Here is an 18246-nt window from a genome sequence, read left to right as displayed (position 1 = left end):
ATCTGCCTTTCGTGGAAAATTCTCAGGACTCACATTATGCATGCTTCCTCAACTTTTCTCTGGACCCTGATCTGATGGAGAAGATCGAAGATGAGGTCGGGATATCCAGTGAACAATTCAAGTCAGTTTTCGGCTGGCAAACACGGTCGACCGGAGATGGAATCATACCGGAGCTGGTGACTTCTTGTTATTAACACCACTTTCTTTATTAACATGTAAATAAATCGATTTTTAACATGTTAATAATGCTTTATATACAATCGTTATTAATCTGTTATTAACTCATGTTAGAAATTCCTCGGAGAGGCAAATGTTATTAACATTTGTTAACAACTGTCCGTGAATTACTCACGGAACCCTAGGTCCGGCATGTTACTCCTTTGCGGTACCCTTTACTTTCAAGTTTGTTACCTGTGATTCCACTCATCTTCAACTGCTCAGCTTCAAAGAATGATCATAGGCCTTCCTCCAAAGCAGGCTCAAAGAGGCAAATTTCTTGAATTTTCACATGCACAAGTGGCCTAACTGATGCATGCCGAGAATCTGGCCGGAGGACTTGAAATTTTTTGGTTTTGTGGGCACAGACACGTAGGCCAAAATGGGGAGGAGATATATTTATATTTGAGGTTTTGAAAACATACATTATTCCAGATATTCAGCAAGAATTTGAAGCAGGACAAAGTAGGAGGCAGTGAGTAGGAGTAACGAGTACAGACAAAGACTAGAGTACGGGATCACGTGAGCACCGGAGACCAACTGCTGCGTTCGATTTTTCAGCGAAAAATAAACTTATACGAAAGCGTCCAGGAGTTTGCCCGGTGCTAGCTAGTTCCTACGGTCACGGGGCCTCCAGAATAGGCAACCAAACAGCGTCACACTCGCACTCGCCGCCGAACGGCTAGCAATTCAGTGTTCGGGCAACCTGTCTCGCTTTCATCTAGCCTGCAGCACTCAGCATGGACAAGAACACCGATATCACGAGGGCGGACAACAGCGGGTTGGATCACGCCGATCTCTCCCATCTCACCCACCTCCCCCTCCTCATCCAAAAATCAGCGCCCGTCGTCCTTGCACGCAATGCCCTCCAGCTCCCGCTCGACGACTCGGACGACCCCGCGTCCGTTGCATACGGCGCTGACACCGACACCGACACCGACACCGCCTCCCCTCGGGGCTCCGCCGCCATCGCGAACACGCGAGCTCCATCGACGACTCGTCGGGCTCGGGCGTCTCTTGCGCCACGCGCACACGCATGGGCAGCGATCCCGTCCCTCGCGCCCAAGCGTGCTCGAGAGAGCCGCCAGGCGTGCGCCACGAGGACGTAACCAGCGCTCGCGGGCCGCCGGTCGAACGCGAGATCGCGCGCGCGGCCGGACCGCGACCGCGTCCCCTCTCGATCCTACGGAACGCGGCGCCGTCCGTGCGCCCGTGCGACGGTCGAGCGTCGAGCGGGGGCTCTGCCCGCCCCGTCTCCCCCGCTCCGGCTCGTGCGCGCGCGACTCGATCGACGACTCGGGCGTCACCGGTCGCGGCGACCGTGCTTGGGCCTTGTCTGTGTATGTGCCGCCGACGGCGGACGCGGCGGACGCGGCAGAGGCGAAGCAGGGGGCGGCGGGGCGAGTGCGGGGGCGGGGCGCCTGGGCACCTGGGCACTTACTCATAAGCCGCCGGACGTTTCAGCTCTGGACGGACGTACGTACGTGCGGACGGGACGCGCAAACTGTAGACAACTGCGTCGTGTGAAAATTCCTATCTATTGAAACCGCGAGACCTGCGGACGAGCGCCGGATACAGAGTGATCGCACAACAACAACAACGGCGACAACAACAACAGCAGCAGCAGTTTACGTCGTCCAGCACGCGAGCGCCTCCCGACGCCAACGCCGACGTCGATTTCCGAGCATAAAAGCACAGGTTCCGTGGCCGCCCAGCCACTACGACAAACCATACAGCTCCTTGACGCGCGCGACCGTCTCCGGGTCCCCGGTATTCTGCGCGCCCGCCGTCGACGCGGTCAGCACAGCGCGCGCGCGAGCAAAGAACCAGAGAAACGAAGAAACAAAGGAGGATGGGAGGGAAGGGGGCGGGACTCGCCTTGGAGGGGTCGTCGCTGAGCTTGACGCACGGCGCGCCGTCCACGGACGCGAGCTTGATCACGATGTTCAGCGCGCGGCTGCGCACGCGCTCCTCGCCGCCCGACGCGGCGCAGAAGTCGTTCGTCAGGAACGTGCCGATCCCGAACGACGCTGAACCCGGGTAAAAAAATCGGCACGCGCAGCGTCGGCGTCAGCGTCAGCGCCGCCAAACGCCGTCGACGTCGACGTCGACGGAGACGGAAACGGAAACGGAAGCACGCACGCGCAAACCCCTCCGCCGCGCACGCCGCGCGCAGGGCGAGCGCCTTGTCGACGTCGAGCGCGTCCGAGTACACGATCGCCTTGCCGCGGTGGTCGACGCCCGCCCGCGCGTACGCCGCGCGCGCGCGCGCCGCGAACGCGTGCGGGTCGCCCGAGTCCTGCCGCAGGCCGCGCCAGCGCTGCGCGCGTGCGGGGTCGCGCACGAGGTCCTGCGGGCCGTCGGGCGGGCCGTCGGGCAGGCGAATGAGCGGGGCGATAGGGTGATGGGGTGATGGGGTGCGAGGGAGGAGGGCCGACGGCGTACCTCGAAGAAGACGTCGGAGGAGAACGTGTCGGTGAGGGCGACGAGCAGCGCGTCGGGGTAGACGCGCTCCCAGAGGTCCATCGCGGTCGCGTTGGCGTGCGCGTACCCGCGGAGGGCGGCGACCTGCGGCGGGGCGCGGGGCGCGGGGCGCGTGCGGTCGACGGGCCAGTCGGCAGGGGTTCGCGGGCGGATCGGATCGGTGAGAGGTCAGGGATTAGAAGTCAGCGGTTGGGAGGCTCGGTGTGGCGCGGGGGGACGTACGCCCATGACCCACTCGCTGGGAGGGGGAAACGCGCGGCGGGGCGCGGGTGAGCGTGCAGGAGGGCAGGAGAACGGGGAATGGGGAATGGGGGACGGGAGATGGAGGGACGCACTGCGCGATGGTCCCGATCGGCGCGATGCCGTGCTTCATCGCGAGGTACACCTGCCGCGCCGCAGGGGTCAGAGCCGCGCCATCGAGAGGAGGAGCGTAGCGCGCGCGAGCGCGGACGCACGTTGGATGTCCCCGCGAGCTTCCCGACGGCGTCGGCGGCAGGGGCGGCGGCGAGGTCGCGCTGGGCGCGCACGAAGGCTGCGACGACGGTGTCCTGCACGGCGAACGCGCGGCGCCTGCGCGTGCCGAACTCGCTGACGACGCACCCCGCCGCGAGGAGGCGCTGGGCCTTGGCGTACGCCAGCTCTGCGATGGGCGGCATGCGGGCGGGCGGGGGCGGGCGCGTCGAGGCGAGACGAGGCGAGGGAGTCAACAGAGGAGGAAAGGGGAAGAGAGAAGAAGGGAGGAGAGAAGGCAGGGAGAGAGGGGGAGGGGCGACGCACCGTCCTGGCCGTCGAGGGACCAGTCGGTGTCGGCCGTGCGGTAGTATATCTCGCTGAGGGTCGCCATGAGCGGGACCTCCCAGCAAATGGCGTCGACCCAGGGCCCCGCGACGGCGATCTCGATGCGCCCGCGCTCGTCGGGGTCGCCGCTCCCTGCGCGGTTCCTGTCCGCGTCCGCGAGAGTGTCGGCGGCGGCGGCGGCGGCAGCAGCGGCGGGGACGAAGGCGACGGAGACCTGGGCGGGGTCGAAGCGGTAGGCAGCGAGGTAGGACAGGTAGGCGGGTGTGAGGTACGGGCACGCGTGGGCGAGCCACGCGCGCTCGGCGGGGGTCAGCGCGAGCTCGGAGAACCCTGCGTGATAGCGTGCGCCGGGGGTTTCAGCTCAAAGCCGCCGGGGGACGCGGACGAAGACGGAGGGGCGCGCGGGGGCGAAGGGGCGAGGAGGAGGAGGATGGGACGCACGGGAGACGGAGCGCGCGAGGCGGGCGGCGCAGGCGCGCGTGAAGAGGGCGGCGGGGTCGCGGTGCGTGAAGCGGTATGTTGCGCGGGCGGCGGGGAAGGTGTGCAGCACGGCCTGCTGCATCGTGAGCTGTGTGCGTGGGCGTCAGCGGGTGTGAGCTGCACGGGCGACGGACGGACCTTGTAGAGATCGGTGTCGAGCAGCGAGCGCGGGAGCACGTCCGCGTCCATCGCTGGCGTGCAGGCGAGAGACGACGGCAACAGATATTCGATGGATAAGGCGATACCCAAGTCAGCCGTCGCCGCCGACGCGCCGCAGTGCACGTGCCCCGCTCGTCCTCCCTTCCTTCTCCACCACAACCCCTACAAACAATGGTACGCCCGCCCGCCCGCCTGGCCTCGCCGCGCACCTGACCCCACACAGAGCTCGCGCATCGAGATCCTCAACGACGGCGGCTTCCGCTCCGACGGACGGCGCCCCGCCGAGCTGCGCGCGACCGCGTTCGACCTCGCCGCCCACGCGGGCGCAGACGGCGCCGCAGCCGTGTCGCACGGCCTCACCCACGTCCGCGCGGCCGTCTTTGGCCCGCGCGAGGCACGCGTGCGCGCGCAGACGCTGCACGACCGCGCGCTCGTCGTCGTCGACGTCGCGTTTGCGCCCTTCAGCGCCGGCGAGCGCCGCCGCCGCCCGCGCGGCGACAAGTTGCGTCCCCGTCCCTCCCTTTGCGTCCCCGTCCCCGTCCCTCCCTTTGCGTCCCCGTCCCCGTCCCCGTCCCCGTCCCTCCCTTTGCGTCCCCGTCCCCTCCCTTTGCGTCCCCATCCCTCCCTTCGCGTCCCTCCCTCCAGATCCCGTGCTCACCGCGCACACAGACGCGCCCTCGAGCTCGCCGCGACGCTCAAAAGCGTACTAGACGCCACGATCCACACCGCGCTCTTCCCGCGCGCGCAGATCGACGTGCACGTGCACGTCCTGCAGCAGGACGGCGGCGTGCTCCCCGCGTGCGCCAACGCCGCCGCGCTCGCGCTCGCGGCCGCCGGCGTGCCCATGCGCGGGCTCCCCGCCGCGCTGTCTGCCGGCGCGCACCCCGGCGCGGGGCGCGCGGCGGGCGGGGCGCTGCTTGATCTGAGCGCGCTCGAGGAGGCGGACGTGCCGAGCCTCGTCGTCGCGCTCGCGCCTGGCCCCGCGACGGCGGCGGCGACCGCGAGTGGGCAGGAGCAGGAGGGGGGGCCGCGGCTGGCGCTTGTGAGCATGGAGACGCGGCTGCACGTGGACCGCTTCGCGGAGGTGCTGCGCGCGGCGTGCGAGGGCGCGGTGGTGCTGCGGGGCGAGATGCGCGCGGCGGTGTTGGAGAAGACGCGTGTGCTTGTGGGGGCTATGGATGCGGGCGCGGGCGGGGCGAGGCTAGGAGGCGGGGGAGGCGGGGAGGAGGAGGCGGGGATGGGGATGGAGGAGTGAGAGCACTGGGGGGTGTTTTTTTTTCATTGTCTTTGGTGGCGGTGTGTATGACTATGACTAGGGGCATGCGAGTAGGAAATACAAAAGCCGTAGCATGTGAGATACACTACATCTACGCTCACGACGACATGTTGTCGCCGCCGCCGCCGTCGCCGTCGCCGCCGCCGTCGTCGTCGTCATCGACGCGCTGGACGACGACGCGCCTGAAGCACGCCAAAAACTTATCGCCGCCGTTCCTCTCGACCTTCTTCCCCTCCTCCGTATTGCGCATAACAGCATCCAAGACCGCGCCCCACCCCTCCTCCCTGAGCCTCTCCTCGGCGACGGCCTCGAACAGCGGGCTCTCCCGAAAGTGGGCCGCCATCCAGCGGTGGAGGTCTGCGACGTCCGTGACGGTGAAGGCGACGGCGCCGGGGCGGAGGGCGTACGCGTACTCTGCGAGGAGGGTGCGGGAGACGATGCGGGCTTTGTGTTTGCGGGCCTTGAAGTGGGGGTCGGGGAAGAGGAGGAAGAGGGCGCGGAGGGAGGCTTTGGGGAAGTAGTTGGGGAGGAACTTCATGGCGTTGGCGCGGACGATGGAGATGTTTTGGTAGGGGCCCGGGGTGGGCGCGGCGGCGACATCGTTGGGGGCGGCAGAGGCGCGGAGGGCTGCGATGCGGTCTTCTACGTACTGGGAGACCTGCACGCGGATCTCGAGGCCTGCGGGGGTGCGTAAGCGAGCGTGGACGGTGCGCGGGAGAAAAGACGGACCGAGGATGAGGGCGTCGGGGAAGAGCGGGGCGAGGGCGACGAGGAGGCCGCCGAAGCCGCAGCCGATGTCTGCGAACTCGGGGGTCTTGCCGGTGGCGGCGAAGGCGGGGTAGTGGGCGGCCCAGTCGACGGCGGCGGGGTGGGCGGGGTAGGCGAGGGCGTGGTCGGAGAAGGGGTTGGCGTGTGCGCGCTGGCGGTAGTGTCTTTTCTGCGGGGTGCGGGGTGGGTCAGACGGCTGGGACGGAGCACGGCAGCGAGGACGGGGCACGGACCTGGGGGAGCAGGGCAGCGGTCGAGTCTGCTGGCTGACGCTTGCGTTTGGCCATGTCGATGGGGTAAGAGAGCGACCCGGCCCTTTCCGTTCCCGCGCCCGTTTAAAAATCCGTCGCCGCCTCGCCCGCTCTCTTCCACCCCCCGTGTCCAGTCCCTCCCAGCCCACCCAATGGCCGCCCCCATCCGCTCACTCCTCAAAAAGGTGCGTCCGTCCTCACCGTCCTGGTGCTCACGCCCACGCCCACGCCCACGCCCACGCCCACGCTCACGCTCACGCTCACGCTCACGCCCACGCCCATTCAGTCCGTGTCGCCCATTGCGCGCTCGGCCCGGTTTGCCTCGTCCGCTGCCAGCCAGCCCACCCTCAAGGACCGCCTCGCACAGCTCATCCCCGCCGCCCAGGAATCCGTGCGTCCGCCCTCTGTCCCAGCCACGTCGAACCAACTCACCCACTCTGCCCCTCCAGGTCAAGGCCGCTCGCGCAGCCCACGGTAAAAAGTCCTTTGGCCCCGTCCTCGTCGACCAGCTCTATGGGTCCGTCCTCCACCTACTACACCTCGCCGCGTGCTCTCATTCACACTCCCTTCTAGCGGCATGCGCGGTCTTCCCGCTCTCATCTGGGAGGGCTCCGTCCTCGACCCCGGTTCGTCCCTTTTCCACCCTCTCCTCCCTTGCATCACCTCACCCCACCTCACCCCACCCCACCCCACCCCACCCCACCCACAGAGGAAGGCATCCGCTTCCGCGGCAAGACCATCCCCGAGATCCAGGAGCTCCTCCCCAAGGCACCCGGCGGCTCAGAGCCCCTCCCCGAGGGCCTCTTCTGGCTCCTCGTCACCGGCGAGATCCCCACCCAGGAGCAGGTCGCCGGCCTCTCCCGCGACTGGGCCGCCCGCGCCGCCATCCCCGAGTTCGTCGAGGAGATCCTCGACAGGTGCCCCCCGACCCTCCACCCCATGAGCCAGTTCTCCCTCGCCGTCACCGCCGTACGTGCCCCCCGCTGCGCTTCACAGTCCGCACGCTCGCTCACCCGTCTCTCCCGCAGCTCAACCACAACTCGGCCTTTGCCAAGGCCTACGCCGAGGGCATCAACAAGCGCGACTACTGGGGCCCCGTCTTTGAGGACTCGATGGACCTGTGAGCGCCCACACGCTCTCTCGAGCGTACCCCCCGCTGACCCCGTCCGCCCCCAGCATCGCCAAGCTGCCCAACATCGCCGGCCGCATCTACCGCAACGTCTACGGCCAGGGCAAGCTCCCCCCGATCGACCTCCAGAAGGACTACTCCCACAACCTCGCCACCCTCCTCGGCTTTGGCGAGAACCCCGCCTTTGTCGAGCTCATGCGCCTCTACATCACCATCCACAGGTGCGCGCGCGTCTCCCCCCCTTCGCACGCACGCACTGACGCACGCACAGCGACCACGAGGGCGGCAACGTCTCCGCGCACACGGGCAAGCTCGTCGGCTCCGCGCTCTCGGACCCCTTCCTCTCGTACGCGGCCGCGCTAAACGGGCTCGCAGGCCCGCTGCACGGCCTCGCGAACCAGGAGGTGCTCGTGTGGCTCACGAAGATGCAGGCGCAGCTCGGCGCGGACGCGGACGACGCCGCCGTGCGCGAGTACGTCTGGGCGACCCTCCGCGCGGGGCAGGTCGTGCCGGGCTACGGCCACGCCGTCCTGCGCAAGACGGACCCGCGCTACGTCGCGCAGCGCGAGTTTGCGCTCAAGCACCTCCCCGAGGACAAGCTGTTCAAGCTCGTCGCGCAGGTGTACAAGCTCGTGCCGGATATCCTGCTCGAGGCGGGCAAGGCGAAGAACCCGTGGCCGAACGTGGACGCGCACTCGGGCGCGCTGCTCACGCACTACGGGATGCACCAGATGCAGTACTACACCGTGCTGTTTGGCGTGTCGCGCGCGTTTGGGGTCGCCGCGCAGCTTATTTGGGACCGCGCGCTTGGGGCTCGTGAGTTCCTCTCTTCCGTCTCTTGCGTCTCTCTCTCTGTCCTTTCTTCGCTGTCTTTCCTCCCTGTTTCGTCTTTGTTTCGTGTCGCGTTTCGTGTCTCGTTATTTTTTTATTTGTGGCCTTTGGCGCGCGCTCTTTTTCTTTTTCTGCATGTTTTTTTTTGGCTGGCGTTTCGCTCGCGGGCGGCTCGCGCGCGCGTTCTGTTCTGCGCTTCGCGACCGATGCGCTCGCTCGCTTACTTGCTCGCTTGCTCGTTTGCTCATTTGCTTGCCCCTCGGACCCGACACGATCCGACCCGACCCGACGTGACGTGACGCTGACCGCACGCGCTTCCCTCTCACACAGCCCTGGAGCGCCCCAAGTCGTACTCGACCGAGGCGATCAACAAAATGTTCGCGGACAAGAACTGAGCGCGCGCGCGTGCGCCCTCTCTCTACGTCCGGTTGCGTCTTTTCCTTCCCTGCCCAGGGAAGGACGGAGCGGAGCGGAGGAGAGCAGAGTAGAGGAGAAGAGGGGAGGGGAGGAGAAGAGGGGAAGGGATGGGAGAAGGGGCTATAGATACGGATACGGATATGGGATGTATGTGGCTCGTTCTATAATACGCTTATCATCCTCTTTTTTGCGTTGGTCGTTGGGTCTCGAGGCTCGGAGGCTCGGAGGCTCGGTGGCTCGGAGGCTTGTATGCTCGGAGGCTCATATGCTCGGATCCCAAGGTGGGTTGCGCAGAGCGACTGTGGATTTCACCGCGGAGATCGTGGATACTGGCGCGGGCGGGGCTGACTAGGCTCTACCGCGCGCCCAGACGGCGTAGGTTGGTGTTGTGCGAGGCTGCGCTCGCCCGGGCTAACTTATAAGGAACCGGAGCAGCAACGGAGGGGGTCCTGGCAGTCTACATCGTCCATCGGGCCATCGTCAGTTCGTACACACATATTACACACACCCCTCCCGTTCAGCCTGAGAGAGAGGAGGACGTCGTAACTGGGATCGATATGAGCTTGTCGCCATGAGCTTGTCGCCATGAGCTTGTCGTCGCTTACTACAGACCCGTATATATTCGTTCGTTTGTGGATGTCTCTTTCGGCCGCCAGCGGGATTTGTTACGACTTTGCTCACCGGTCGCTCGCTCGGGGATGTTTCCAGGCTCCGCCGCCGTCGGGGTGAGCTCGGCTCGGGTCGCCTCGGCCCGGGTAGTCTGCCGCCTCCGACTGTTGAGAATATGCGCAGTATGCTCGTACATCGAGCGTCGGTAGGGAAAACGCTGAGAGCTGAGGCTGGGGATTCTCCAGCGAAGAAGAGGGGAGAATCGGGGTCGAATTTATTGAGCAGACGCGTACAAGGAAGGTAAGGGAGGATTCATAAGGCTACAGCAGCTACCAGTTGAACGATCGTCCACAAGGAATACATATAGAGTACAGCGACGAGAGGGGTTAGAGCGAAATAGTGCAAGTCAGCGGAGAATATTAGAGTCAATTTATGTAATCCCATCCACTGTGATAGGGCTGGGTGTGCTCGAGAGATCTCGAAGTCGAAGACTCTACTGTGTTCGCCGTCGTCATCTCGTATTGAGACAGGACGTTCAGATAGTCCTCGAGAATCGGGCCCTCGAGGTCGAGTTCCGGGCAATACGAGACCGAGGTCGTCAGATCGTAGCTCTGCTGTTCGTTCCCATACGAAGGGGTGAAGGTGTAGAACGATGTCTCGGGCAGTGGCTGCGTGGTCCCCATAGACAAGGGATAGGCCGGCACAGGCGCAATATCGAAGATCTCAGAGGAGAGGTCGGTGTAATCAGGGTAAGCAGCGTCCATAGTGGACTAAAGGGCTATCAGAAAAATGAACAGCGAGATGTCAAGGCGAAAACGACGCACCAAGGACACATCATAGGCCCAGGAGGTAGGTCCAGCTGGGGAGTCAAAAGGAATCATCGGCTCGGTGAAAGCTGCAGTCTCGACGTCGACAGTGACGCCAACAGAAAGCGGTTCACCGTTCTCGCGCTCACATCCAAACATGTTCACAGTCGACAGATCGGTCTGGTGCTCGGCCGCATCAACGGCCCTCGCCTCATACTCCACTTCACCCTCCACCGCCTGCCCCAAGCTCGCGATGTAATAGTCGTGCAGCATTGCCGTCGCGATGATCTCCTCCTCCGGCCTCTCCTCCCGAATCATTCGCGCCAGCACCTGCACCTTCTCCATCTCCGCCTTCCCATTCCGCTTCGTCCTGCGCTTCTTCCGATCCCGAGCAACAGGCGTGAACTTGTAGTCCGGGTACTTCTGGTCGTGCGCTACCTTCTCCGCCTCCGACGCAGCGAACCATGGCTGCCTCTCCGCCATCGTCATGTCGCGCCACATCTTCCCTGCCATCTCGCTGAGCTTCCGATGGTCCTTCTCGATCATCATCAGCATGTCCCTCCTCTGCGCAACGAACTGCTTGCGGAACAGCATGAAGGCGTTCAGCGGACGCTTGATTCGGTCTGGGTCATTCCGCGCCAACGCCTTGTGCCCGACCTTCCTCGGCGCACGCTTCGCCTTCGTACTCTTGCGTGGGGAACGAGAGGGAGAGGGCGACAGGGCATCGCAGACGGTCGACGACGGTGAGTAGACGAGGGTAGCACCATCGGAACTAGCAGGAGAGAGAACAGGAGGGGGTGGGTGGGTCAACTGGAGGTCGTGGGAAAATGGCTCTGAGGGTGAGGAGACCTGGAGAGGTGTAAAGTCCGACAAGGGGACGCCGGACGAGGGGGTGAAGGTGAAAGGGTGATTGACGTCATAGTCGGATCCCTCAATACCACTGTACTGAGTCTCGAAAACGACCTGGGAGGAGGAGGGAATGAAGTTTGCGGGGTACGGAGAGTACATAGCGCTCTTTGGTGACGATAAAGCTTCATTTTGGGCTCCTTTTTATACCGCTGTCCCGTCGACGTCGCGCACAGCGAGCAGAGGCCTTCGACGAAAGTTACCCTTCGCTATAAGAACAGCGTGACTTTGAGAAGGATGGTTTGGACGGAATAGGCAATTGAATTTCACCTGCCTGTCCTCGCCTTCTGCCAGCTTCGCCCAGATATCACTCGTGCAGTACATAGCAGCACGGCACGAGGCGCACAGAACCGCTTGGCACGGATTATTAGGTGAGGACGATGGCTCGTGTACGTGGAAGATGGCCTCTAGCCGCGTGACCACCACTGGATCCAGAGAGTGAGAGTAAAGCCCCTGCAACAAAACATCTCAGCAAACTTGGAACTTGGAAACGGGATCTATTGAGTGTGGGGTTCCTCAGATGCCATTGAATGACATGGGGCTCGGGCAGACTTACGCTGGCCCTGCGACGCGAAAGAAACACGCGTGTGCTGTGGTGAGGGTTATACGTGATAAGGCGATGGGGTGAGTCCCCAAACGAGAGAGATCAGGTCAGCGCTATGACATTACAAAAGCGTGGGATGTGAACAGCAGAGAGATGTTATAAAAAAACGCAGTTCATGGTGTGGCGAACGCACCTGAAGCGCTACGAATGTGAGTTAGTAGTCGAGAAAATCTTCAAGACGTAGGCCTAAGATTGCACGCTGTATATTGACTGTAGGAGCAGTGGAGCATGTACAACGATCCCCACAGGATATCCTTCTATATTTTCATGGGTGGTATCGATGCCTGGCAACGTCATTGCTTTGTTGTGCACAAACCACGAATGGCTATGTGCTCCCGTGACGAAAGCATTTTTTCACACTATCAAATGTGTCCCACACGTTGAAAGAAAAAAAAGAGACCGGTATCGCAAACGGCGTGTCGACGCAGTCCAATTACCTGAAAGTCAAGCTTGTTTACGCGAGCAGGAGGAAATGGACATTACTATAGCTGTGGCAAGGATGACCTCACTGGTAACATCGTTCGAATCGTGTCCACGACCCATAAGTAGGTTATGGATGGGGCGGCTAGATGATTTATTTGAATCATTGAGGTCGCGGGGACTGCACTCAGACAGCAGACATCAAACGGTGGTTCACGCGACGTTCCCACGCCCGACCCGCGTCAGACACCGTGCGGCCCGTCCAAGTCGACGCTCACAGCAGCCGTGAGCCTCACCCACTGACCTCGCAGTTTCTCGCCGATGTCTGGGCTCAATCTGAACTCATGGACGGAAAATGCGTCTCGCCTAGGGATGCGCCTTCAGGAGACCCTCTCCGAACACACCAAAGACCTTGCGCTCACGCGCGGCGGCGGCGCCGCGTACTTTGACACTGGCGAGGACAAAGTGCGTAACATACGCAAGCAGCTCGACTCGAACAGCGACCGCGAGAAGCTCGAGGCCATGAAGCGCCTCATCGCAGTGAGCAAACCTCCTAGCCCGATCTCAACTCGCACCATGCCTGACCCGCCCGTCCCAGATGATCTCGAAGGGTCGCAATGTCTCCGAATTCTTCGCCCAGGTCGTCAAGAACGTCGCTGTCTCGAACATTGAAGTCCGCAAGCTCGTCTATATTTACCTCCTCCGCTATGCCGAAGCAGAGCCCGACCTTGCCCTCCTCTCCATCAACACCTTTCAACGTGACCTCGCGGACAGCTCTCCCCTCATCCGTGCTATGGCCCTCCGCGTTCTCTCTGGCATTCGCGTGCCTAGCATCGGCGCTATTGTCGTTCTCGCCATCAAGAAGTGCGCTGCCGATCCCAGCCCGTACGTTCGCAAGGCCGCGGCGCTCGCCATCCCCAAATGCTACAGGTGCGCACTCCCATAAACTTTCGCATGTTCTCAGGCCTTCTCGCCTGCACAAAGAAGTCTACAATAGCACTGACTATACACCCTCCAGCCTCGATAGCTCCCACCTCCCCTCCCTCATCCAGGTCCTCTCCACCCTCCTCCGAGATCGATCTCCACTCTCCACCGGCTGTACCGCCGTCGCCTTTGATTATGTCTGCCCAACTCGCCTCGACCTTATTCATCCGCACTTTCGCCGTCTCTGTCGTCTTCTTGTCGACGTCGATGAATGGGGTCAGATTGACCTCCTCGATCTCCTCGTGCGCTACGCTCGCACGATGCTCCCGCGCCCTTCGCTGCTGAGCGATAATAAGAATATGGGCGAGGAAATCGGTCAGGAGGAGGAAGTCGATCCGGACCTGGTGCTGCTGTTGAAGTCGGCGGAGCCGCTTTTCCAGTCGAGGAATCCTGCGGTGAGACTTGCTCTGAGTCCTCGGACCAAGTTGTAGAAGAGCTGTTTTATTCTGCGCACTGACCTTGTCCATCGTTCTCGTCTACAGGTTGTGCTGTCTGTATCTCGCGCGTTCTACTACCTCGCCCTGCCACCACACCATCACAAGGTAGTGCGTCCTCTCCTCCGGCTCCTCGGCTCCTCGCCCCAAGTCGAGCGTGTCGTGCTGGCGTACATTCTCTCCATCGCGCGGACATCGCCGGTGCGTCGATCCTCTGCTTGCTCACCATGAACCACCGTTTCCTGCAACAAGTCTCTCATCAACATATCAAATTCGACAGCACCTTTTTGCGCCTTATTACGCCTATTTCGTCGTGCGCGCGGACGACAGTGTACACGGCAAGGCCGACAAGGTACGCCTCCTGGAGCTGTTCGTCAACGCGGAGAACCACCAGGCACTGTTGCGCGAATTCATCGTGAGTGTGCTCTCGCCCATCTGTCGCATGCCTCAAAATCGTGTCATTAAACTTGGTCGGCACGTAGGACTACGCAGAAGATGTGGACGACGCGCTCGTCGCAGGCGCGATACGTGCGATAGGGCATACAGCGCGCGTAGTGCCGGGGTCGACGCAGCAATGCCTCAACGCGCTCTTGACGTTTATTAAGAGCAGACACGGTAAGTCCTGACCTTCTCCCCATGCGATGTTCATTTTTAGTATATCATCTGTCTGTCTCTTACCCCTCTCGCATCGCGGCAAACAGACGTCGTCGTGACCAACGCTGTACTCGTCCTCAAGTCCCTTGTCCAAGCTCAACTGCACCCCTCCTCCCAGCAATCGACTTACAACGCGGCGTCGGCGTCGGCGTCGGCATCGCCGCTCACGATCGTTGAGCGCCTCGCATACAGAATCGACGAGATTCGCCACCCTCAGGCGCGCGCGTGCGTGTTGTGGCTCGTGGGGCAGTATGCGGCAGACGGGACCCAAAAGGGGTCGGATTCATTGCTGGGAAGGGGGGGGGAAGGTGTCGAAGGCATCGCATTCTGGGCGCCGGATGTTTTGCGGCGAACAACAAAGTCGTTTTGCGAAGAGGTGCGTCTCATTTTTATTTGTCGTGCTACGACTCTGTTTTTGTTTTGCAATCACTGCGGGCTCCACTGTATATTTCTTGCATGCTTTCCCTTGTTCCGGCACTCACGCTATCATGGCCCGCGCTGTTCACCCTTCTCTAGACCCCATTGGTAAAACTGCAAGTCATAACGCTCGCCGCAAAGCTCCTCGTCCTCGCGCCGGCAGACCGCACGCTCGGCCTCCTCGCGCGCTATGCCTTCAGCCTCGCCCGGTACGACCTCAGCTACGACGTGCGCGACCGCGCGCGGATGCTCCACGCCCTCCTCTCGGGCATCGTGCCGAGCCTGCGCCTCGAGGGCACTAACGGCAGCGAGGATGGCGCAGACGAGGACCAGGAGGACGTGCACGGCGCACGGGGCGGCGTCGTGCTCCGGCGCGAGCAGATACGCGTCGTACTCTTTGAGGGGAAAGCCGGCGTGGTTGAGAGCGACGGGGGTCCAGGTAAGCCGGATGCCCCGCCTTCTCTCCATTCGGGGGCGAATGGGTCGTTGCCTTGGGACACGATGCTGATCCTGGTAGTGTATAGATGACGAGCGCGCGATGCTGGGCACGCTCACGCTCATCACGGGCCGCGACATGCGCGGCGACCGCTTGCTCCCCGACTGGCTCGAGCAGGGCGCCGAGCCATCCCTGCGCGATGCCGAGGACGACGTGCCCGCGTCCGCGCCGGCGCCGACGGCGTTGGGCAACTACGCGACGCCCCGGGCGATGGCGGCGGCGGCTGCCAGTGGGCCGGTGGTGTTGACGCCTGTGACGTCGGGAGGGCCGTCGCCGGTGGGGAGCGTGCCGAAGAAGGGAGCGTGGCAGGATCTAGATCAATTCTATGCGGAGGAGGAAGCGGAGAGTGAAGAGGAGTCAGAGGAGTCAGAGGAGGAGGGCGAAGAGGACGAAGGGGGCGAAGAGGGCGAAGAGGAGGAAGAAGGCGAAGAGGGCTACAGTGGGTTTCGTCCCGAGGAAAGCGAAGAGGAGGACGATACCGAGGGAGAAGACGAGCAGGAGGAGGAAGGCCAGGAGAGCCGGCTGCTCGACCCACGGCGATATTTATGATATCCAACTGTGCCCGATTGCCATGACTCTATTCCTGGTCTCGTAGGGAGCAGGTCTCATCCTGTTTCATTCCAGCTATTTCGTGATGTGTCGCCTGAAAATTCATTCGCAGTGACGAGGTGTCGGTCGTGAGTGTACATAATAGCGGTAGAGGCTAGGCCAGGACTGACACAATCTGCATTGCATGGAGGCATGGATTGAGGGTCGGTCGCTGGCAAGCGAGAGGGCTTGTACACCGAGGGAGACCGGTCTGGAAAGGGCAAGTTAGCAAGGCAGGACAGACCTACATGCACCAGACGCTTTCCGCTTCCTGCTCATGTCAAGCCCGTGGGGGCTGATGATGACCATGGACATCGTGAACACGAGTACTGGTTGGGAACTTATATTGTTAAATTGTAAACCTGTATGTAGTAGCAGGACAATGTATTTGGCTGTGTTCGAAGTTCAAACTCGTTCCACGTTGCCCCTGTCGCGAGACGCCGCATGCTATGCTATGCTACATACGCTATGGCTATTGCGATAATTTAGGAATAGGTGTCGTACATAGTAAAATGTAAGCTCTGAAATATAGGAGGCAGGTCAAGTCCGCAAGGGTGAATGTACACAATCAAAGAATGGGACAATCATATAGAGGCCAGTCAATCGAACTCCCATTGGGAGCATACAGCGGAAATGTACCACAGTGGCACAATCTCCGGGTCAACCCTGGCGGCTTTTTACATTCGACCTAATAATAGTAGACATTGTTCATCTGTGGGCAACTCCTTGCAACCCTCGATGGAAAGATTGTCGAGCATACACAGAAGAAAAGGTGTTCCAGGTGCATTCAGCACACTCTCCACATACACTGGCCAGCCAATTGTCTCAGTTAGACACTTCACAGCCAACATCTTGACCTTATGGCTGATGACTCCAAGTTGGGCGATAACTTGGATGTCAGGGTTGCATGACCTGGCCAGTGTAAACATCTTCTCCAGAGATAGAGAAAGGCCATAGAAGAGATTTGGAAGAGTTCTACCAGGTTTGGGTGGAAGAACCTGAGGAAGATGACACATGGGTGGAGCCATCACTACTTCATCCATTGACTGTAATAACAATGGTAAGATAGAGTATGTGCTGTGATGAGGGTGACTGACATAGCATCTGGAAAAATCTCCTCTCTTAATTAGACCTAATTATTCAAAATGCTAATCTGAGCTAATTAGAATATATTATTCATAATTAAATTTATGATCAAATTTACAATTAAGTGGATGTTGTCTATACTACTATAGTTACATTGAAATCTACAGCCTAATTACAATTTTACACTTTCTAAATCCCAATTGTGTGAGTGCTACAATTTTACTTTTAGTTTATTATTTATTCTCTATTAGTTTAATATATCATTATCTGGTACATAAATCAAAATATCAAAAGCCCTGATTTTTGGGTATTTATTAACCACTTTATATATAGAATAGATAAAAGATAAATATGTAAGAAAATTAGAAATATTAAGATTGTCTTATTTATACTATGACATTTAGGTTACCAGGTAAATAATTTAGATCTTGTGGCTTAGTAGTTTAGAGTAGTAGTCTAAGTGTATAGGCATAAGATTATTAGTTCAACTCTGATGATAGGCAAGTTTATTACAAAGTATAACTTTGATTTGATTAGTAAGCTTTATACATATTCTATGATGAAAAGGTATAGTAGTAGTAGAGGAACCATAGAACTAGGTTAATGGATATTTTTCTAAAAATCTATATAATAAATTAGCTCTAATTAGCTTCAATTTGATCTTATAATTTTAGGATTAGAGAGGAGATAAGCTAAAAATCCTGAATGGTCATTGGCAAAAATCTAGCTAGATTTATATTTAACTATGGTTAATTTAATATAGAGCTTTTCTCTGATGTTGCCCTTGGCCAGAGTTAAACCTATAATCTTATGACTATACACACTCTAAATAGATGCTCTTAGCCACTAAGCTATAAGGTCTAAACTAATATCTTGGTAATTTAAATATGTTGACATAATTTAGGCAATCTCAATATTTCTAATCTTATTACTTACTTATTTTTGATTTAGAGCCTGCATTATTATACTTGAGTTATAGGTTTTGAATAAACTCTAAAATCATAATCAATATAGTGTTTATTATAGATTTGACTATAAAGATAATTATAGATAATTATTCATAATACATCCTGATTATCTTGGATAAGCATTATTAATAATTAGGTATAATTTGGATCTAATACAAGGAGGAAGAGGGTTCCGGATGCCATGCTGTTAATCCCTAGACAAATAAAAGAAAATAAACCAAAAAGTATAATATAAGATCTGTCAGCAATATATGCTGCTTACTACTCTTGCAATAAGCTCTATAAGTCATGTTCCTTACCTAGCTTGCAACTATAGCTTATAGACTACTTGTGAATTATGACCTAGCTAATTACACTTACTGTAAGCTGACCACACTTGCTATAAGCTACAGCAAGTGACTGTTACCCACTCCTTACAAGTTCCCTATACTGATACATATGGAATAAGACCTAGCTAATGATACT

At 59.2% G+C, this 18246-nt stretch overlaps 9 protein-coding genes across 9 annotated transcripts; 5 read left to right on the top strand and 4 right to left on the bottom strand.

Moving 5' to 3' along the window:
- The first annotated feature begins 915 nt into the window (after positions 1-915).
- HETIRDRAFT_408942 (uncharacterized protein) lies at positions 916-1750 on the top strand. Its single transcript, XM_009546935.1, has 2 exons — positions 916-1645; positions 1701-1750. Exon 1 carries the CDS (start codon positions 957-959, stop codon positions 1323-1325), a length of 369 nt encoding a protein of 122 aa, XP_009545230.1. The 5' UTR covers positions 916-956; the 3' UTR covers positions 1326-1645; positions 1701-1750.
- Positions 1751-1934: 184 nt separating this feature from the next.
- On the bottom strand, positions 1935-4167 carry HETIRDRAFT_416954 (uncharacterized protein; the record flags this gene model as incomplete). The annotated part of the gene is made up of 10 exons (XM_009546934.1): positions 1935-1991; positions 2095-2246; positions 2359-2566; positions 2662-2784; positions 2923-2938; positions 3036-3085; positions 3156-3340; positions 3478-3828; positions 3940-4066; positions 4117-4167. The coding sequence occupies 10 exons, from the start codon at positions 4165-4167 to the stop codon at positions 1935-1937; spliced, it is 1320 nt and encodes a 439-aa protein (XP_009545229.1).
- A 40-nt stretch (positions 4168-4207) lies between these two features.
- Positions 4208-5392, top strand: HETIRDRAFT_315522 (uncharacterized protein; the record flags this gene model as incomplete). The annotated part of the gene is made up of 2 exons (XM_009546933.1): positions 4208-4638; positions 4807-5392. 2 exons carry the CDS (start codon positions 4208-4210, stop codon positions 5390-5392), a joined length of 1017 nt encoding a protein of 338 aa, XP_009545228.1.
- Positions 5393-5510: 118 nt separating this feature from the next.
- HETIRDRAFT_163333 (uncharacterized protein) lies at positions 5511-6468 on the bottom strand (the record flags this gene model as incomplete). The annotated part of the gene is made up of 3 exons (XM_009546932.1): positions 5511-6091; positions 6143-6350; positions 6415-6468. The coding sequence occupies 3 exons, from the start codon at positions 6466-6468 to the stop codon at positions 5511-5513; spliced, it is 843 nt and encodes a 280-aa protein (XP_009545227.1).
- Positions 6469-6584: 116 nt separating this feature from the next.
- HETIRDRAFT_450643 (uncharacterized protein) lies at positions 6585-8787 on the top strand (the record flags this gene model as incomplete). The annotated part of the gene is made up of 9 exons (XM_009546931.1): positions 6585-6617; positions 6719-6823; positions 6882-6949; positions 7006-7058; positions 7142-7401; positions 7461-7552; positions 7609-7782; positions 7833-8377; positions 8723-8787. 9 exons carry the CDS (start codon positions 6585-6587, stop codon positions 8785-8787), a joined length of 1395 nt encoding a protein of 464 aa, XP_009545226.1.
- A 377-nt stretch (positions 8788-9164) lies between these two features.
- HETIRDRAFT_107078 (uncharacterized protein) lies at positions 9165-9614 on the bottom strand (the record flags this gene model as incomplete). Its single annotated transcript, XM_009546930.1, has 3 exons — positions 9165-9266; positions 9316-9413; positions 9491-9614. The coding sequence occupies 3 exons, from the start codon at positions 9612-9614 to the stop codon at positions 9165-9167; spliced, it is 324 nt and encodes a 107-aa protein (XP_009545225.1).
- Positions 9615-10620: 1006 nt separating this feature from the next.
- On the bottom strand, positions 10621-10842 carry HETIRDRAFT_18788 (uncharacterized protein; the record flags this gene model as incomplete). The annotated part of the gene is made up of 1 exon (XM_009546313.1): positions 10621-10842. A coding segment is annotated over one exon (222 nt), but the record flags the coding sequence as incomplete, so codon positions are not given.
- Positions 10843-12475: 1633 nt separating this feature from the next.
- On the top strand, positions 12476-15872 carry HETIRDRAFT_474009 (uncharacterized protein; the record flags this gene model as incomplete). Its single annotated transcript, XM_009546929.1, has 9 exons — positions 12476-12694; positions 12753-13084; positions 13173-13533; positions 13621-13773; positions 13853-13987; positions 14055-14187; positions 14274-14602; positions 14743-15082; positions 15168-15872. 9 exons carry the CDS (start codon positions 12476-12478, stop codon positions 15686-15688), a joined length of 2523 nt encoding a protein of 840 aa, XP_009545224.1. The 3' UTR covers positions 15689-15872.
- A 413-nt stretch (positions 15873-16285) lies between these two features.
- On the top strand, positions 16286-16684 carry HETIRDRAFT_163329 (uncharacterized protein; the record flags this gene model as incomplete). Its single annotated transcript, XM_009546928.1, has 1 exon — positions 16286-16684. One exon carries the CDS (start codon positions 16286-16288, stop codon positions 16682-16684), a length of 399 nt encoding a protein of 132 aa, XP_009545223.1.
- Between the last annotated feature and the right edge of the window lie 1562 nt (positions 16685-18246).

This window comes from Heterobasidion irregulare (genome assembly GCF_000320585.1).
Source record: "Heterobasidion irregulare TC 32-1 unplaced genomic scaffold scaffold_04, whole genome shotgun sequence".
Taxonomy (NCBI): Eukaryota; Fungi; Basidiomycota; class Agaricomycetes; order Russulales; family Bondarzewiaceae; genus Heterobasidion; species Heterobasidion irregulare.
Note: the sequence above shows the minus strand (reverse complement) of the source record. Positions and strands in the feature narration are given on the sequence as shown.